Below are 22,131 nucleotides of genomic sequence, written 5' to 3'. Positions count from 1 at the left end.
TCTAGGAAGCCCAGGCAGAAATACACATTACCCTGTAAATATGAATAAATTCAGACCATTAGACTAAAAAGGGGATTAAAATTCCAAAGCTGAAAATGTTTTCCCTTGAGAACACAAATCAACTCCAATTAACAATAAATAAAAACTAAAATCTATTAATCCTTAGTTTAATTCACTCCTCTGTTGTGTGCAAAAAGATTAGAACTGCTCCAATTAAGACTCAAAGTATACAAGTCTTAGTAAGACATTTCTTAAAATAGTATCATTTATTAACCCAAATTCATCAGCTTCTCCCCACCATGGTACCTCACTTTCTGATTCCCTTTTTTTCCTACTAATTGTTTCATCACTGTTCAAGTTACTCAAGCTCCATCTCTCAGCATCATATTGGCCTTTTCTCATCCCTCATCAAGCCCTATCCATTTGTCCTCTACTACGCTCTCAGATTCATCTCTTTTTTTCCACGTCATTTTCATCCAGCAAACTCCTTCTCAGTCATTAAGCCCCAGCTCCCATATCCATTCCTTTCCACAGTTTTCTCTGAGCCCAGCAGAAATCTATTATTCTGTGATGTGTGTTTCCCTTTATATTTCATCCCCTAAAAGCTTTTTCTAGATCTAGATTATTTCCCATTTATTGACACATGTTCAGCCCCAACCACAGCAGCAAATACACAGTAGTTGCTTCCTAAGTGTGTTCTGAATTTATTTACATTGTCATTTAACTCTTCAGTTATTATCTTTTCAGGTTTGTCTTAATTCTACCTCTTCCAAACTGACTGGGGAATCATTAGAAAAAGATGTTGTTTTCTTATATTTCACATTTCTCACGGGGTTCGCCTTTAAATACAGATACTTAACAAAGGTTTGTTAACTGACTGGGATATACTCCACCATCTTGCCTCTCTAAGAGAAACAAAATTCAGTAATATTTTTCTTTTCATTTGCTCATGGGGAAAACAGCCTCTGGAAGAGAGCTACAAAGAAAGCAGCCCACTGGAGCTCAGCTGAGGAAAAGGTAAGAGGCATTACTAACGGTACAGCCTTTATTCCACTGTGACCCAAGCCACTGACTGAACATAGTCAAGCTCTTTAATATAGTCAAGCCTTAGATCAGTTATAAAACAGCAAGATTTGGAACACAGTTAAGGCATGTTAGGGCTGATAAGTTAATTAGGAACAATGCCTGCTGATAAAAATCTATATTTGTTCTCCATAAGAAGGAGGATGTGATATTTGCTTTTTTAAATTATTGCAAAATATTCCCACTGCCATACAACCCAAATTCAGACTAGGATTAATGGTTTAAGCCCTGGACCCAGGTCACAATTTTTGAAAACTGAAACATCCATAAGTCACCTTTAGTTATATCTCTGGTTTAGACAATGATCAGCCCAAGCTGAGAGGATGAACTGGACAAAAACCTATCCAAGTAAATTAGAAAGAAGAAAAAACTAAAATCCTACACGCTTCCAAACCCTTGTTCACTCTACTGCCCAATGTGTTGTAGAAAATGGAAAAATCTGTGACGATCTTAGGGACAGTGGAGCAGCAAGCAAAAAGGGACGTGGTCCCAGATGGTAAACAGATGCAGAAGAAACTTGCAACAAAAGGAAATGGGACTTCCTTCACTGATTCCCAGATGTGGCTGGTCTCCTGCTAGTGTCCTGTGCCATAGAATTTTAAAGGTACGTGGGAAAATTTTGAAGAGTTGGTCTTATTAACAGGAAATGCCTGTTCCCTGGTTCCTGGTTCCTACAAAGAGGGATTTTCCCTAAACAAGATAAGCCTTCCTTTCCATTCCTCCAACTAACTCCTCCCTCTTTTTTGAGCTGCCCTTAGAGAGCAGGCTAACCATCCTACCTAGAGCCTGACTCCCTCCCGCCCCCTCGCCCACCACTGCCTACAGCCAAGTAGGCAGACCCTTTCCTCTCTCACACAGAGCAATGTCTCCTCCTATCTAGTTCTCTCCACAGTAGAAGTGATGTTTTGTCTTCCATCTGACTTCTCTAATAAAGTCTTATTTCTTATTTGTTCAGAACTCAGGCTAGGGAGAAGGGAATCTCCTTATGGGATCTCCTCGGAGAACTCACCAATTTATAGAAGAGAAGTCACCAAGGGATATTCATGGGAAGTACATTAACTCTGAAATCAAATAACTTGGTTCCACCAAATAAACTCTCATCCAGAGCTCTACGTGATTCATTAAGCTGGGTTTAGAGAATGTGCTTGTCTTTGGGTCCCTAAGTGAAACATCAATTGATGAAAAAAGGTCCCTCTTTAATTTATAAGGTCTTACAAGCATAAATGTCTTCTTTTGATACTTCATGTTTATATTCAACAGTTTAAAATCTGGATTTCTGGGGCCGACCCAGTGGTGCAGTGGTTAAAGTTCATGCACTCCACTTTGGCACCCTGGGGTTCACAGGTTCAGATCCTGGGCCAGACCTACACACGACTCATCAAGCCATGCCATGGTGGCGTTCCATATACAAAATAGAGGAAGACTGGCACAGGTGTTAGCTCAGCAACAATCTTCCTCAACGAAAAAGAGGAAGACTGGCAACAGATGTTAGCTCAGGGCCAACCTTCTTCACCAATAAATAAACAAATAAATAAAATCTGGTTTTCTTTTTTTTCTACTCATTTCTTCCAAAAAAAACAAAAAACAACTATATTGTCCTAAGTTACAACATTTTCATCCAATACAGCTAATTATGCCCTTAAAATGCTTTTAGAAAGCACTTTAAGTGAATACCAGATTGTGTTTACTAACAGTATTTTCCACCACTATACAAGATATTCCATATATGGTGCCTCCAATATTACACCATTAATTTTCATAGCCTCTCCCTAAGTTTCATGAGGGTAGGTACAATTGAATTATCCTTAAGGACCAATGAAAGAATTGATGTTAGACAACTACTCAGATGTCCGGTAGCAAACACCATGGTGAACTGAATCAGAGTGCACCTCTCCCCGACTAATAGTTTACATCAGCAGAGCAGGCTGCCTCCTAGCGAGCCAGGGCATCAAAGAGCCCAGTGTCCCAGAATAGGCAGGGTATGATGTTTTAATAGTCCATAAGGAGTTTTTGTTGAGTTGAGCTCTAAGAAGCTAAAAGAAAAAATGTACTAAAGCACAGCAAAGTAGTGGCCAGAGCACAATTATCTTACTAACATCACTGTGCCATTTTAAGCTGTCATTCTTAAACACACACACACAGAAAAATATACACACACACACACACACACACACACACACACACATAGCTTTTATACTGGTTAAGATCTTACGGAATAGAAAAATCTCTTTAACAGCCTTCTTCTCTTCAATTAGACGTTTTGTCTTACTCTTACCCAACTATCTTACCCAGGAAACAGTTACTTGATTTTCACTACAAAATAAGCTGATAATATAAATTCTACTGCATATACATGCATAATAATCATAAAAAGATGTGTCAGCAAAAATAGCCAGAAAAAGTGTCATATTGATTAGATTTATAAATGAAAATATATTCAACTAAAGAGGGAACAGGAGTCCTAAGGAAAAACAAAAGACTTCAAAATTTTTCTCCATTCATATTCTCCGCATTTATTTGTAGTAACAAAAAGGCTTTTGGTTTCCCCCTGAGGATATTTCCACTAGATATTTATCATCACAACCACATCACCTCTTTGATTTCCTCCCATCTTTTCCTAATAACAGGAAGTACATACTGAAGGGTTTACTCTCTGTCGGCTTCTGAGCTCATTTCTAGCCCTTATATAGACAGGAACATTGAGGCTGCAAGAGTTTTACTAGCTCGCCCAAGGTTGCAGAGCTCGGATTTCAATTCTGGTTTTTGTGACTTCAGATCCTAAACTCTTACCAACTATAACCATGGGACTCCCTCCCACACAGTGCCCTATTCATCGAGGCAGCAGCACTGGTCCTGTGCTCTGTAGCGGCTTTCCAGAACCTAGACCCTTCTTAACTCCTCCCGACCAGCAAAACTTTCCTACCCTGTGTCTCATTGATTCTAATTTTGTAGTATTGTAGTCGTTAATCTAGCCACAACCACCCTTAACAAGGTTATCCCTAGCACAGTACCTTTCACATACTAGCTGATAAATTGTATGTTTGGTTGACAATCATTTGCACGTCAAATAACATATTTACTTTCTAATAAGTGTCTTCAAAATTTTCTTCTAATTAGCTTCTCATGGCTGGAATTTGCATACTACACAGGTAGGGTAGAGGGGGTGAGGCCCTTTCAAGGCGACAGAAACAATTATATCTTCTAAACGCTCATCAAGTTAAGGGGGGAGGAGACAAATCATATCCCGCATTTGAACTGCCCCAACGTAATAAAAACTCCATGAGTTCTCTGTTGCACTCAGTGCTGCAGCCCTGGCACCGAGCCCAGGGCCCAAACAGTCGGTTCCCAAGAAATACTTGTTGACTGGATGGATGGATGGATGGATGGATGGATGGAAGGATGGAAGGACAGATGGATAGATAGATGGATGGATGGACGGACAGACAGACAAATAGATGAATGGGTGGAAATGAGTTATTTAAAGATGAACACTTTGTTGGTTACAGACTATATGGTTAAATCAGAGTCTCTTTTTTATCTGAAGGTATATTAAGAGGAGACATATTTTACTGTAGAATTTAGATCTGTTAGAACCCAATTTAAGATATTTTCTATACACAGCAAGTCTATAACCACCTATAAATCAATTATGTATCATATTCATTTATAGGAACTAATTTTTCATTTTGCACAAATTTGCCTTACATCGTAAAAGAAGCTATATTATAAATGCTTCTAGTTTGCCAAAAAACCTTTTATACATCTTCAAGCAATGACAAAGAAAAATCTACTAAAAGAAATACTTACAGATGCAAAATCAAAACTAGGTTCAGAGTGACCACTCAAAGCTCAGGTTGCCTTACACGCTTCTCTTTCAAAGTGGGAATCATGCCACACCACGTGGTACAGCTAAAAGAACATTTCTGTTTGTTCAACACTAATTTATTTTCTATTCAGTAAACTGTGAAGTTTCTGCACTAAATACATTTTAATGAATGAAAAAATAAACATGCTGAATCAAAGCAGGAACTATGATTTTTATGGCGTAAAAATCCAAGAGTTCATTAGAATTCAGGAAACACAAAATTTGTTACTATTTTTTTTATCCAACGTGCAAGGGAGTTTCTGCAATGATGACCACTGAAGAGGCCGTAGCACAAGGTTCAAATTCCTTCATCTGTTTATCCAGACGCTCAATCTGCTAGCCCTGTGGAAGATTCCAGGATGCCAAATCATAATAATCATTATATTTAGAGACAAGATGTTCCTTTTACTGGTCAAAATAATAAAACTTCCCAGAGAAGCTGAACACTCAAATTTCAAATTGTTTCCTTTAGAATCAGTCTTAACATCTCTTAACGGCAAGTTTTCTTTTTTTCCCATAAAGCAACTGATTTCAACCCAAAGTATTAACTACCATTAAAACAAATCTCAAACTAGAGTTGATTTTCCTAGGAATTGGCTTTGGAAAACGAAAACAAGCACTCCTTGGAGCAGAAGTCAGTTCCCAGGTCTGCATGTGCCCTGCCGTTTCCCAGGTGTGCGACCCTGAGCTAGTTCCCTTCCCCTCCAGACCCTGATGAGCACCTTAGCAAAGCAGGTGGGACTAGATGATCCATTAAATCCACCCCCATTCTCAGGGAGCAGCAAGAGTTCCACACTCCTATACCTTCACAAAGCCACGCTGACTTTTGTCTTCATAGCCTGTAAGGCCAGGGCACAATGCCACAACTTCACTACAATCCTCCTACGCAAGGATAAACCATGCCCACCTCTGAACGGGGCTGCATGCAGACAGAAAAGCCCCTCACAGGGCCAGGGGCCAGGACAAAGACTGTTGGGTTGTCTCTTTCAAGCTAAACCATTACAGCAAAGACCAATAGCAAGGATAATTCTTTCTTAAATGGCATATTGAACCAAAATACACTCTTCTTCATTCAGGTCATACATCATGGCTTCCTATAAGTTGCCCTGTGATCCTTAATGTTTTGGAGCCTCAGAGTTCTGCTATGTTAAACAGGAGTTTGGACCAAGTGATCTCTAAAGTTCCTTTTAAAAATAAATTCTTTAATTATATATCTTATAGGTCTAATCCTCATCATGTTGTGTCTCACTAGAGTCATCCTATTACATTTCCTTGGAAAGTCAACGGAAGTCTCTATTTTTGGAGAGATTCACATACATGAAGCTCTAATTGAGATGTCCTTGGAAGTACAATAATGAAAAGATCATCACTTCACTATTAACCAGGCGAACTCTTCCCAGTATCTCTTCAGAGTAGTCAAATAAATGAATAAAAATAAATGTCTATCTGTCAGGTGAATATGTCAATGACTTAGGAGGCAGCAAGCCCAAAAGCCAGGTCATTTTTACTAAAAGAACACTTAAATGGTAGACATTACCATTTGTCTGAAAAGAAAAGAAAAAATGTAGGATATCTGAAGACCTGGGGTACTGGGGGAGCGGGGTATAACGTTCATGGACTGGCAGTATATGATGAGATACATCCTTCATAATGTTTTATTGGTCTATTTTGCAACCAAGGCCTGGACTCTTCACAATCATAGAATCCTGCTCTACACAATGAAACTCACTTCCTTTTTTTTTTTTCTGTTTACCTAATGTACTCAACTTTCCATAAACAGCTGGTATGTGGTGTAATTATCACCGAGCCCTTTCCAAGCACACATAGTAACAGCTGCTCTTTAAATACAACTATAAATAAAGATAAGGGTCTGCCCTACAGTATGGCTGTGCCTCTTTCTCAGTAATTCACTCTCAAATCACAAACATTCAGGCCCAAAGATCAAGAAAGTCACACCCACCACACACGATCTCCTGCTGGTCTGTGGGCAGGATCAGTGCCCAGCCTGACAAGACTATCCCTCATCTGTAGTGAAACGCGAAAAAGGGAAATAATGTAGTGAGTTCTTTAAAAGCTAAATCTATTCAATTTATAGGTTTGTGCTTCATTCTGAGACCACATCCTTCCATTTGGCTACTAAGGATCCTCTCTTTATAAAACGATGGGGCCTGCAGAGATCTAGCAATGCTCTTACTTGGAAGAAGTAAAACCTGGCCACATTGTTGGTCTCCCCCTCTCTAATTATGTTATTTAATTTTACTGAAACAGCATAAAATCTAAATGCCATGGAAGTACTCTCCCATGGAAGTATGAAAGTAGCAATTCATGTAAAGACTAATTATAATTTACCAAGAGTTACACAGACTACAGCATTAGGCTACCTTAAAGTGGCAAAGAAGATGATGGTCTCCACAGATAAACCATGAAAATAGAATACAGAGCCTGAAAGTTGAATGTGAACCTAAATACCTAGAAGTTCCTCCATCAGTTAGATTTGTAACAAAAATTAATATGAATGGAACAAAGAATTCTAGTTGGATGCACAGAGTATACCGGAGTTAGTAAAATGGCAAAATTCATATAGCATCAAAGTTGGACTCTAAAAGAGTTGACGTCTAATGACATCCAAAGAAAAGATGAAGCTTCCACAGCCACCAGAAGGACAAACATACAGGAATTAATTTGATTGGATCTCAAGTTTGTCTTAAATCAACAGCCTTCCACTCACGTTGCTGTCTTGATTAAATATCACGATGCAAAACGCCCACACTTTAAAAAAAGAATTCCAGCTGGCAGACGTGACCCAGACATCTGTAAGAATATAGTTAATACATGCAAACCATGATGTTTCCAGGTAACAGGAAGAAAAACGCAGCACAATTTTTTTTCTCTTGTTAAGGCACTGTCCTTTAAGCATAAACCTGGAGTTTTCATAATAGAATTCAGGTTTACAAGCTGAAAGCATGGCAAGAAATGTCAGATAGGCGTAGAAGAACGTGTTTCTGAAAACTAAAAATCTCAAGAAGGAAAAACAGAAATGGCAGGCTTTTTTCATCTTGCTTAGCAAAAGGGCCGCTGTTTAAATTGTTTAAAGTCCCAAATTGTCTTAATTTTTGAAGCAATATGGGTGTTGGCTACCAGTAGATCAACAATGTATTCAAGAATGTTTTTATATCCGCACTTATCACTTTAAAAAGTCAAAAGGGGAGGTTGATGAATTTCTATTAAAAGCCATTGCTGCATTACATGTAACAGACATGGTAAATAGCTCTTTATGGTGTTTGTTTAATAAACCATCCATTTAAGCGAAATCAACAAAAAAGGAAATATAGATAGATATGTGATTTGGAAATTGAAGTTAGTCATAAATGTAAATAAATATAGAAAGTGTCCTAAAAAAATATTTTTTTAATTATGTACTCAAAAGTTTACCTGGTCTCCTAACTCTCTGCTGTCCTATTGGTCACGCCCTTGTGTTCAAGGTGGCCCTTGATGGCAGCTCAGGACCTGATGACCAGTGGCAAGTTATCTACCTAACTCCACATTAGCATCTCACTCCCACACCTGGACTGTTCTGCATGGACTCTCTCTCTCTCCTCTCTTTCACCACACCACACAAGCCCTCTCCTCCTTACAACTCAGCTCACTACTCAAAGCCTCCATTTAAAAAAAACTAGGGTCTGGGCCGGTGGCACTGCGGTTAAGTTCACGTGCTCCATTTTGGCAGCTCGGGGTTTGCTGCTTCAGATCCTGGGAGCAGACCTATGCACCGCTGCTCAAGCCACACTGTGGCAGGTGTCCCACATATAAAGTAGAGGAAGATGGGCATGGATGTTAGCTCAGGGCCAATCTTCCTGAGGGAAAAAAAAAAAAGGACTAGCAGTGGATGTTAGCTCAGGGCTAATCTTCCTCAAAAAAAAAAAAACAACTAAAAACTAAAAACCTGGCTTGTAGAGATGGTCCTCTAATTCCACACACTTACAGTCCATCTAGGATGGAGTATTAAGTAAATGTCAGATGCCTGACACAAGTATTTTCTCTAGGGCTGGATCAGGGATAATCTGTGATAACAAAGAACATAAATATCATTCATCACCTATTTTGGAAAAATTACAGTCAGTAATTCCATTATCCTAAATATAAACATTTCTGCAGAAACAAAGCCTTACTACAAGAATTTGCTCTTTGCTCGGAACAAACCCTTACCTGTGCCTAAGGGCCCAGAGCAGTTAAAACATCACCAGGCAGCAGGACCAGTCTGAACATTCGGTCTGGAAATTCTATTCGACTGCAGAGCAAAGAGCACACACATCACGGGCTCACCTAAGCTCATTAAACTTCCCCAAGGCTATAAATTCTGTGTGTCACAAGCAATGCCGCTGAATTCCCATCCAGAAATTGTTGCCTATCCCATTATTCCAGCTCTCCCTAAAATTTTTTTTAAAGATTTTATTTTCCTTTTTTCTCCCCAAAGCCCCCTGGTACATAGTTGTATATTTTTAATTGTGGGTTCTTCTAGTTGTGGCATGTGGGACGCTGCCTCAGTATGGCCTGATGAGCGGTGCCGTGTCCACACCCAGGATCTGAATCAGCGAAACCCTGGGCTGCTGAAGCGGACCACGCGAACTTAACTACTCGGCCACAGGGCTGGCCCTTCCCTAAAATTTTTGATCATTAGAGTACGCCTTTGAGGGCTGGGTGACATGAAATGATGAAATGGCCTTTCAAACCCAAAGAAGAGGGCAGGGCGGAGACCCTGACAGCCCAGGGGTGCTTTCCCCTGCCCCTCACTTTGCCCTCCACCACCCATTGGGTTTAATTGTTCGAGATTGTTTTGTGTCCTCTCTCCTCTTTGATACATTCTGGTGTGAACTTTTCCTTCTCAGGCTGGGTGAAGATAAGGCAGTAGTGGCGACAGGGCAGAATTGTTTTAAGGGCATAAAAGTGAGAGGAAGTCTGTAGACATTGAGAAAAAAGCCCCTGGAAACATTTGAAACGTTTGAAAACAACCTTCCCCATCATGGCGTGAAAGAAGCTGTCTTCTCTCACTGTCCTCGCTAGCACTCACCTCCCATACTCTTCAACATACCACAACTTGGTTTTTTTCCCTCCATCCTTAAAACATCTAATATTTCTCTTTGAAGACTTGAGTCTTTTTCAAAGAAAGGGATATCTGAACTTCCAGAGGGACTTTTTTAAAAATTCTATGTTGAGAAATACTTTCTCTACCATCATTTTCTAAGGTACATACATCATTCATATAAATTATACAGTAGTGCTTTCCAGGCACTGAGACAGGCCTGCATGTGGAATCTGACCATGAGCAATTCCATACTTCATTAACTATACGTGCAATTGGGAACGCAAGGAAAGAAGACAGGCATTCCAGCAGCCCCAAAAATATAGCACTACATGCCGCTGCAGGCTACTTCCTGCAGAGAACTGCAGATTATCAGGGAAGGAAATACAAACAAGACCAGGCCAACAGGGACGTCTCAATCTCCCCGCCGTGGATTGTTTGTCTGATGTACCTAGCAGCGGACTAGAGGATGTGAGTGAAAAGGAGAATAAGAGGGAGTCTGTCTTCAGGACGTGGTTTAGCTTGGGCTGCTATAACAAATTACCATAGACAGGAGCTTAAACAACAAACACTTCGTTCTCACAGTTCTGGAGGCTGGGAAGTCCATGACCAAGATGCCGGCAGATCTGGGGTCTAGGGAGAGCCCACTCCCTGACTGTGGATGGCTGTCTTCTCCTTGCTCTTCACATGGCAGAGAGCAGAGAAGCAAGCTCTCTCTGGACTCTTCTAAGACCACTAATTCCTTTCCTGAGGGCTCCACCCTCATGACCTCATCTAATCTTAATTACCTCCCAAAGGCCCCACCTTCTGATACCACCACATTGAGGGGCAGAGTTTCAATATATGAATTTGGGGGGGACACAAACACTTCAGTCCATAACGGGAGCCCACAATCAGGGAGAAAGACACTTTAGACACTAAGGTTACAATCCATGAGATCAGTGGCACGACAGCAATCTAACAAGTACACTGGGAGCACAAAAGAGGGAGAAAAAGTCCCATAGAGGAAATGACACTTCAACTGGACATTGAAGAAAGAGCAGAAGTTGACTAAGAAGATAACCGGCGAGGGAATTCATCAGACAAAAGAAGGACGCTCTTTCTAACTGCTTGGGGTAAATAAAAGCAGCCTACCAATTTTAATCAGAGCTAAACTAGACTTTTAATTACCGTTGAGGTTTTCTGAAAAGTTACTTGTTTTCAGTTTATCTTCTATTCATAGCATCTAAAAAAAGTGACCTACTGAATTTGAAGAGGCAGCATATTTACAAGACTAATGACACTAGGATGAAACTTAATAGCATAGATTACCTTCATGGCCAATAGCCCACGTGCATTCCTCCAAGCCCAGTAACATGGACAGGAGGCTTCATTTGCTGCCCCAAGCTCACATTTCATTAAGCACTTTTTTATTTTAATATAAATTGATAATGCATCTACTTTTAAACTAAACCATTTTCAGTAAACCACTGAATACTTTATATGAAAAACCAGAGTTTTCATGAGATGCTCTCTTATTCTTACCTCCATGGGAAAAGCTTTGAAATTAACCGTGTGCTCAGAACCACGCTGGTTTTCTCTTCCCCAGTGAAATCTAACTTCATACAGTTCAAATTCGTGCCCTTGAGGCAATGGACCTCCCAATAGAACTGAAAAAAGAAAATAAATTCTATTTAATTACATCTCAAACACAATCATCAGTACAGCATTATAAACGCTGGGGACGTTTTTTTGCCAAAAAGCTCTCATGAGCTCTACAAATTAAATTCATGTACCCAAATGAAAAATATAGCACAACTGTGACATGGACTGACACTACCTCCAGTGTAGCTGAAATTCTTGTACTGGCCATTCAGATACAGTAGAAGTTCAAAAACTCTGAAATACGTGGTAATGATATGTACATGTTAACGTCTTGTGTGTTGCAGGTATAGGAGTACACAAGGAATACAAATGCAGAATATGGTCTGAGCCTCAGACTGACCAATAATTCACTGCAGACCTATCAGTAAATTAAACCTAGTTTACAGATCATCCATTTGAACTACCAGGCCTACAATTTAAAGAAGAGGTGTAAGCTAACAAAATTATCCATGAAGAGAATTATTATTAAGCCACTCTGATTTTTCAACAATGAAATCCCACTTAAAAGGCAATTTACCATTCAGTGTCACATACAATGCAAACAAAAGAAAACTGTGATAAAATATTAACAATCCTTGAAATATTAACATTAGTTCTACAGGGTTTTGTCTTTATCATTTCTAGATATGACCCAGAACTTTTATTTTATGTCCCAGACAAGGGCACTTTAAAGGATGATAAAAAGTACATCTGTATGAGAACCTGTCTGGAAGCAATAAAATACTTTCTTTAGTTAAACACTCCCTGATATTATATGTAAAAACCTAAAATAAAGTCTATTACAATTAACTAACTTCAACACAAAGCTTGTTTGCATTTTTCCTGTAAAAATTGTTAATTCTAGGGGCCAGCCTGGTGGTGTAGCAGTTAACTTTGCATGCTCCACTTCAGCAACATGGGTTTGTGGGTTCAGATCCCAGGTGCAAACCTACACACCACTTGTCAAGCCTGCTGTGGTGGCATCCCACATAAAAAATAGAGGAAGACTGGCACATATATTAGCTCAGGGACCATCTTCCTCAGGCAAAAGGAGGAAGTCTGGCAACAGACGTTAACTCAGGGCCAATCTTCCTCACCAAAAAAAAAAAAAAAAAAAAAAATTTGCTAATTCTAAATAGTATCAGCTAAGAATTACAGGTTATTTTTAGTCATGGAACTGAAAAAATTCACCTCCACGCCCCAGAAGTGGCCTCTTTGAAAGACACTTGGGTGCCACTGTGGAGGAAGAAACAGCATCCAAGCCTCTCTCTTAAGGAAAAGTTTTGTTGTTCATCCTTATTCTAGGACTCAAAGGAGAAGAAAAGGACCTGATGCAGCAATATTTATTTGTTTGGTTGGTTCTCCACCTAATAACTTTTTCCAAAAAGAATTTAAGGCTGCTTACAAAAGGCACATATAATACAGCCAGTCAGCATCAATTAGAAATAAGAGCAAAGGCAAAACAAAGAGAGAGGAAGAAAATAGATGGAGAAATGACTCTCACACAAAATGAAGGTCATGAAGTCCTTGCTAAAAGTGCCCTATAAATTTGGTTCTAAGCTTTCTACCAGCTCAAACAAAGAAGAAAAAGAACGCCAATAGTAAAAACCAATTTTAGTTTTTCAAGCGCATAAACCTCCCATCAAGGGGGCAAAGGGAACGAGACACATGGCCCCTAGGATAATACTACCTCACACCATCTTAATGTTCATCCTCCTGCTTGGGCTTAAGTCTCACACCAAATTTGAGGGGTCAGCATTATCATCCACAGGGACAGGGGAGAAGAGTGACTGAGACGGGCTACGTGTGACCTGCCCTCGTCATGCAGCGAGCAAGCTCCAGCAGCCTGGACTCGAAACTTCTGACCCACATCCCAGGGCGAGACAGGGATGGGGAAACCCAAATTCCAGTATCTGTGAGCACGAACCAAAAAGCAGTGAGTTCTTGAAGCCTAGCTTTCTCAACTGCAGTCCTCTTTGAGTATACATCTCATCCTCTTTCCGGAGACAAGCAAAAAAAATTTTTTTAATCAGTCAAAAAGGTTTACAGATATCCAGAGCTGCAGGGCAGGCTCATTGCATCTCCTTCAATAACCATCCGTGCTGTGGAAAGCAGAAGGTATGAAATGTTTTTATTCCAACCAGAGTACCACAGTTTCTGAATAACCTCAAGCGGGCTCCTTTCCCTCCACTGTCCAAACTCAGTCTTAAGAAAAAGCAGGAAGGAAGCCTGAGTCTACCCACTGTGGACCCACCTCCCAAACCAAAAAGAGGAAAAAGCTTCTTGGAAGTCTCGTCCCGCACTCAGCCTGCATCATCAGAACCAGAAAACACATCCCTCACATGTGCAGCATGACCTGACCCGAGGTTCTGGAACACTCTACTTTTAAAAGAAGGCAAAAAATTGTCTCGGAGGAGGCTTAGCTCCACATTGCTAAGGGAAAAGAAAGAAGCATTGCGAAACCAAGCACATGTGAAATGGGAAAAAAGATTTTAAAAAATCTTTCCCCAAAACCTCTTCATCACATACACTCAGAACACACTCACACACACAGTCTTTCTGAAACTGATACCGACCGGTCCACTGGTACTTTCTTACGATAATGGATACAGCAACTGATACTGACAGTGATTTCAGGGGACCAAAAAGAGAGCCATAATTCAAAAATACACCCCCCCACCTGATCTATGCCCATTATTTCTTGGGCACGATAACAGAAATTAAGATGATAACAGAAATGAAGCCGTTAGTTTAAAACTGGAGGACTGAGCCTATGTTTTAAATGCCCTGGAAACTCAAACTGCACAGACCTGTGTTTGACTGAAAGGCCCACAGGGGTCCATTTACTCTTCCTTTCAACAAATGCTTTTTGATCACCTACATAGTACCAAGCACTGTATTATGTGCTCAAGATACACTGATTTTGACAAAACAGACAAAATTCCCTGGTCTCGTGGATCTCACATTCTTTAAGGATGAAATGTAAATTCATACATTTATGAAGACCAAATTTTTGCTGAGTGATATTTGGTCATTATGTGGCAGGTTTGTTAGCTGTGATATCATTATGTTCAATACAATTATAATGAAACAAGAACGTCGTGTATCTTACATCCTATTAGGCTCAAAATGAGGACAAAGAAGGGAAGCATTTTGCCCAGGCCTGGTCCCCAGGGACAGGTGACAAAGGAGCAGCCTTCAGCCAGGAATTAGACTCTGGGTACCTTTCATTTCTGCTGCAGATGAACAATTCAAAGTTAAACCACACTAAAATCACACGGCTGTACAAAGCCATAAAACATGACAAAATGCCAAATTCAGAATTTTATGAAGTGCCAGGGAAAAGCATTACCTGTTCATCCCCCAAGAATGATTGCATTTATAGACTAAAGATAAATAGTAGCTCTGTTTTGCCCATATGGCAACATCCTCTTAAGGCACTATTCTCCCTTTTTTTTAAATAAGGAAACCAATCATACCAAAAGGGGTACACTTTTCATACATTTATGAATATCAAATTTTGCTGAGTGATATTTTGTCACTGTATGGCAGGTTTATTAGTTGTGAGGTCATTATGTTCAATAACATTACAATGAAACTCTTGCCGATGACATGCTGCATTTCCTTAGAAAAACAAACTTGTAGAAAGAATATAGAATAAACTGATGCCATTGCTACTGCCTCCGTTTTCTTTAATGTTCTTTAATAGGCATGGCCATTACATTTACGAGACATCAAAAGAGCTCCTTGCAGAAGCTGCTGCAAAATTTGAGAACCCCATGAAGACGTGATATATACACATTTGCCTAAATCTATTTAAGCTGCTATAACCCTTTGCGGAAAACAAATTTGCCAGATAGTCCAAAGGCTGTTGATCAAAGCTTATTCCCTCTCTTTTCATTTGAGTTCAACACACACGTTTTGAGAAGGACTCCATGCCCAGCCCTGTGCTGAACACTGAGTATATAAAAAGAAGGACATATTGTTTCAACGCTGGCAAGACATTCTCAGGCCTTAAGGAACCAAACTTAACAGTTTGCATCAGCAGCAGTAAGAGAAAAGTGCACGAGGCACCAGGAAGGCATCCAGCTAGGGTCAAGCCAAAACAAAGAGGCCATCAGAAAGTCAGGGAAGACTTCTGGAGAAGATGACAGCTAAGCAGAATCCTGAAGACTAAGCTAAGAGAAGAAGAGAGAAAGTACTTTCCAAGCAAAGAGAAGAGGCTAAGAAAGGCTCAGAGATATGAAACAGCCTGAGCGTGTTCCAAGAGAATAAAGCTGGAGGTGACCAATGGCAGCCTTCGACATGTAAGCATCAGGAGGGACCTGCACCCTATGGTTAGGGGCTAGAGTTTATCATGGAGGGAATCACAGCTTTTAAGTAGGGGACTGATACTTTTGCATTTTAAAATATCATTCCCGGGGCTGGCTCCGTGGCCGAGTGGTTAAGTTTGCGCGCTCCGCTGCAGCAGCCCAGGGTTCGGATCCTGGGCAGGGACTGGCACCGCTGTCAGGCCACATTGAGGCAGCGTCCCACGTCCCACAGCTAGAAGGACCTGTAGCTAAGATATACAACTATGTACAGAGGGTTTGGGAAGATAAAGCAGAAAAAAAAAAAAAGAAGATTGGCAACAGTTGTTAGTTCAGGTGCCAATCTTTAAAAAAAATAAATAAATAAATAAAATAAAATATTATTCCCACATATGCATGGACGGTAGACCAGCAAAGGGCAAGCCTAACTGGTTAGAAAGCTGCTATCATAGCCCAGGCAGAGACAGAGAGGCCAGAAGACAGACAGAGCCTGCTAGAGCCACATTTCCAATGTGGAAGGAGATTAAGGCCAATGGGCCCTCATGCGTACCCGCCAGAGACTCCAAAGGCCCAAAGAGTTCATTCTCAACAGGTTTAAAGATTTTATAACCTGTTTAACTTTTAAGGAATCCCAAATGTGTCCATAAAACATTCCCAAAATAGTATTAATTAGTTCTTTTCTAACATTTGAAGTCTTAAAAGCAAAAATCACTATTTTTTACTGTCTTAGCTGTTAACCTACAGCTTTATTTCATATTAAAGAACAAATATCATCCGCTCTTAAGGTCAGAGACAACACCAACAGTACGGAGAGGAGGCCAGTGAACTGGGTCTGTATAACCAAAGTGAAGCACATTAAGGTAACTGTCCAGGTAATTCAACTCCCCTAAAGTTAGCTAATAATAAATATGATAATACAGGAATTTGGGGGCTGGCCCAGTGGTGCAGTGGTTAAGTTCGCACACTGGGCTTCAGCAGCCTGGGGTTAGCCGGTTCGCATCCTGGGCATGGACCTCCACGCCACTTGTCAAGCCATGCTGTGGTGGCATCCCACATAGAAGAACTAGACAGACCTACATCCAGGATGTACAACTATGTACTGGGGCTTTTGGGAGAAAAACAAACAAAAAAACCCCACCATATTTAACTGAGTAGTGAAGATCTAACTGACTTTAAAAAATAATAACTATTATAATACTCCAGAAATTCTACCGTAACATTTCATACAAATAAACAATATAGAGCCTCTTCTTAAGTGAAAATAATTTTAAAACATTTTGACAATTTCATCTCTAAATCAGCAAGGTTGCTAAGAAGTACTATAAAAAATTGTCATGCTTTTGAAAAACAAAGTATGAATCGTAATAATAATAATCTACCCTAAATTTAATATTGAGAATTATAAAAGACCCAGAGTAAAATTTTCTAACTAAGATTTCCATAATAAGTTACAGTGAAGGGCACAAATGACTTATCCTGATTAGCAATTTCTCCCATACCGATGGTCCATTAAAAATGTCATTACCTGTAACACACTGCTTGTCACCAGATGGAATGACATTCTACTGCACAAGCTTGGGCAGTCTCACATTTTTTCACAACTTAAGTATCAAACCATTCAGGCTAGAAATCTATAGTTATATTTTCATACTTCAGTTACTCTTTATACCACTGTAAGTATATTCGATTTTAATTTGCCTGTGTGAACTAAAATGTTAAGATTCCTGTGGTACAGTGATTCATGTGTCCTACAGAGAAATGAAATGACTTATGTGGCAGCCTTAATAAACTTCTCCATACTCAAGGACATAACAGAACCGACAGTCTGGTCAGGCCACACCTGGAACGTGATGCTTGGCTCAAGTCCTCTTTAGTTTGCCCTCTGCCACCTTGAAATATGCTCAGAGCAGAGGTCAAGGAAGGGTAACAGGATCCAAAATGTGATCCAGTCACAGGGGCTCCACACCAGCCCATCCCTCAGATGATTCCCTCCTTCCTCCTTTTCCACATAATCGATCACTGAAGTTCCTCAGATGGCATCTCAGAAATCCCTCTTGTGTCGTCTCTCTCTTTCCCCCCACTGTCAACTTAACAGCTGGAGTCTTGGTTAACTGAACCTCTTTCAATAACCTTCAAACTGGCTCCCAGTCTCTCCCAGATCCCATCTTATTCAGTATGGCCAGGTTAATTTTCCTAAAGCAACATGCTAATTATGACTTTATCCTATAGGAAAAAAAAGGTCATACCCTTTAGACATGGCTCAGGATCCTTCATGAATTTGCTCCAACATGGCCTCTCCATTATATTCTCTATTAACCTCATTTAACATGAATCAATCTTTTCTTCCAGATATACTGAACGATTTTCTTTTCCTCATACACTCTCTAGACTTTCCCATATCCATGTCTTTTTCGCATACTGCCCTCTCTTCCCACACATCCCAATCTTCCCAATCCAAATGCTATTCACACTTCAACATTAACTGCAAAGGCTACTTCCTCCACAAATGCTTCCCTAATAATTTCAACCAAAAATAACCTCTGCCTGTATACCTATCTTTCACAACCTATCACTGAGGGCAGGCTTTGGGTCTGATGTATATTTACCTGATCCAAAGTGTGTAACACCTTGCGTAAGGTAAAATAAAGACTGCCAACTGACCTTGCAGGCCAGATAAAACCAGTGAATGTGTGTTTGGTTCACACATCCAATCTCCAGCTTCTCCTGACACATTAAACATCTGGCAAACTAGGCAGTTGGCTGATTTCCCAGCCCCCACCAGTCCCTATTGCCTCCCAACACTTCAGATAAAGCAGAGGGTCAGTAGCTATTTACAAGTTTGCTCTCCTGCCTGCGCACATCTATAGTACCCACCTGGCTCTCAGAGACAAATGAGTTTGTAATTCCCATTGTAAATGATCAATAAATATTGATGAATGAAGGACTATCATATGAGGAACAGTCGAAGGAACTAAATATGTCTGAAAGGAAAAATGGCAACTGCATGATAAGTTGATGGAGGTCGATATTTTAAAAGATGCCATGTGAAAGTACAATTTTATTTGTACTGTCTTGGTCCAGAATCCCAAAACAGAAACAATGAGGGAGATCACAGAACGTTTGATCTTTGGAATTACTCAAAAGCAAAAAGGATTTCCTCAAAGAGGAATGAACGTTCTCTCCTGAGCTGTTCAAGCTGAGGCTGCCCAGCCAATTGCCAGAGGGTCTGAGGCAGCAGGCTGGACGGGGCCAGCCAGGGGCCCATTCCGCTCAGTGAGTCTCTGACTCCAGTCCTTTCCAAAACTCATTCGCTTACTGGAAAACTCATCTGCTCCTCCTCTTACTGGAAAACAGAACATTGAACAAAGTAGCATGTAGTCTGTACGGGTGCAATGCTTACCGGGTGCATGTAGTACAAGAGAAGAGGGTTGAGGAGGAAACTTTGAGAAATCCCACTTTTTTAAGGATAACGGAGAATGGCAGAGAAAAGACAGTCGAAATTAAGAAGAAACATCAAAAGGTGATGTGTCACTGAGACCAACAGGACAGAGAGTTTCCATTGCAAATGTGGCAGAATTAAAGTATTTTAAGAATTTTAAAGTGCCCATTTGATTGTAGGATGAGAAGCTCGTAATGACCTTGGTTTGGGGACTTTCAACAGAGGGATGGGGGATAGACGGCTCATGCTCATGACATCTCTCAAATTTAAATTAAGGCAATATATTGGGCTGGCCCCACAGCCGAGTGGTTAAGTTCACGTGCTCCACTTCAGTGGCCCAGGGTTTCACCAGTTTGCATCCTGGGCGCAGACATGGCACCGCTTGTCAGGCCAGGCTGAGGCAGCGTCCCACATGACACAACCGGAAGGACCTACAACTAGAATATACAACTATGTACTGGGGGGCTTTGAGGGGAAGAAGGAAAAGGAAAAATAAAAAATAAATTAAGGCAATATATCGAGATGAGAATATATATAGAAACTATATCATTAGGATTCCGTTAGAAGTTTTAATTTAATAACAGCAAGCATTTGAATCATGCTACAATTGTTGTAACTCTTTTCAGAAATTCTTCATTATTTTTTAACATAAACAAAGCAAAAAAAAGAAGAAAAAACAACCAAGTAGCCCAAGCCACTGACAGCCTCTGTGAGGCCTCAGGTTCCTGTGGAGCGGTGCGTATGAAGTGAGCTTTAAACAAAAGTGTGCTTATTCTGTGAATATTTCTATTTAAAAGGACAGCATCCAAGGGAACTTAAACACATATTACTAAGTGAAAGAAGCCAATCTTTAAAGATATTATATAAATCTTGATAAAGATACTATATTATATAAATGCCATAAATATATAACATTCTGGAAAAGGCAAAACTACGGAGACGGTAAAAAGATCAGGGATTGGCAGACAGGAAGGGATGAACAGCGAGCACAGAGGATTTTTAGGGCAGTGAAACTACTCTGTGTGACACTATGACGGGAGAGACGTCATTATATATTCGTTCAAACTCACAGAATGTACAACACCAAGAGAGAACCCTAATGTAAACGATGGACTTTAGGTGACAATGGCATGTCACTACAGGTTGCTCCACTGTAACAAATGCACCAGTCTGGTTATACTCCCTTGCCGGTGGTCAACAACCAGCTGCTGACAGCCAGGTGTGAGCCACCACGCCCCCTCCTCCAGACAAACTGACAAAACCTACAACGCCTCCTCCAGCTACGTGGCCAGGTCGGTGCCTGATCCTATGACTGTGAAGTTCACCAGACCTCAACCCCTGCCCATGTGCAGAGCTTCTAATTCTCTTTTTAGAGCCATTCTTAAATATAAACAAAGAGCCAAAGATCACTCGACATAGGAGGAGAACCTCCACCATAAAAGAGAGAGGCCAAAACAAACAGGAGGAGGAACCCAGAATAAACAGAGCCATGCAGGGAAGAGAAAAAAGCAGTATAGAAAAGAACAAGGAGAGAGTGTGCATTTGTGCATTCATGAAATAAAGAGTGGATGCTGTATTTTACAAAATTTTTTAAATTCATAGAATAAGCAAAATTTTTTACAAATGAAAAATATAACAGCAGAAGTTAAAAGTTCAATAGAAAGTCTGAAAGATATAAGTTGAGGAAATTTACAGAAAGTAGAGGAAAAAGACAAAGAGAAAACAAGAATCACTGGAAAAAGAAAAAAAGAAAACCATGGGGCCGGCCCTGTAGCTGAGTGGTTAAGTTCATGCCCTCCGCTTCGGTGGCCCAGGGTTTTGCTGGTTCAGATTCTAGGAGCGGACATGGTACCACTTGTCAGGCCACGCTGAGGTGGCGTCCCATGTGCCACAACTAGAGGGACCCACAATTAAAATATACAACTATATACTGGGGAGTTTGGGGAGAAAAAGCAGAAAAAAAAAAAAGATTGGAAACAGTTGTTAGCTCAGGTGCCAATCTTTAAAAAAAGGAAAAACAGAAAACTTATCTATAAAATAATATAAGAAAATTTCTAAGAAACAAAAGACACAATTATCCTAATTGAAAGGGCCAACAGAGTACCCAGCACAGAGTGCAAAAAGACCCACAGCAAGGCATGTGGTTGCAAAATATTCCCATCAAAGCGATGGGAATAAAGAGGAAATTAGAAAAGTTTCCAGAGAGGGAAAAAGAAAACAGCCACATGATGTCGAAAAGGGAGGGAAGGAGGTTGAAAAGCAGGATGTCATGAGATTTGTTTGCTAAATCGTTCAACCACAACCCTGGAAGCCAGGAGGTAACGTAGCGATGCCACCAAATATCTGAGGGAGAACACTTCCAGCCTGGACTGCTCTGCCCAGGCAAACAGCAAACAAGTATGAAGAGTACTAAAGACACCTGCAGACACACAAGGTATCTAAACAGGTACCATCACGTGCCCTTCTTCTCAAGAAGTTAGTGCAAGATGAACTGTAGGAGGGAATAAACCAAAAAACTCCCTGAAATGAGGGAACCCCACAAAAGGATGTCACAGCATCCAGGAAACAGGGAACTGGACACAGGAGACAAGCAAAGGGACTTCCTAGGCTCAAGGTCCAAGGAGCTGCAGGTGATGGCTACACAGTAAGGATGGAGAACAAGTGGTCGAGACCAGGGCGAGAAGAAACGAAGAGATGCCTCCAAGGGCGGGAGGGAAGGACAAGGATGGCC

At 40.5% G+C, this 22,131-nt stretch overlaps 1 protein-coding gene across 1 annotated transcript in view; it reads right to left on the bottom strand.

The window, feature by feature from the left end:
* CA8 (carbonic anhydrase 8) overlaps nt 1–22,131 on the bottom strand; it is a 95,464-nt gene that overhangs the window by 68,475 nt on the left and 4,858 nt on the right. The window contains exon 3 of the mRNA XM_044780191.2: nt 11,553–11,677. Coding sequence (XP_044636126.1) covers nt 11,553–11,677 — 125 coding nt within the window. The remainder of the gene's footprint in view (nt 1–11,552; nt 11,678–22,131) is intronic.

This window comes from Equus asinus, chromosome 12 (genome assembly GCF_041296235.1).
Source record: "Equus asinus isolate D_3611 breed Donkey chromosome 12, EquAss-T2T_v2, whole genome shotgun sequence".
Classification (NCBI taxonomy): Eukaryota; Metazoa; Chordata; class Mammalia; order Perissodactyla; family Equidae; genus Equus; species Equus asinus.
This window is presented reverse-complemented; position numbering and strand designations above follow the sequence as displayed.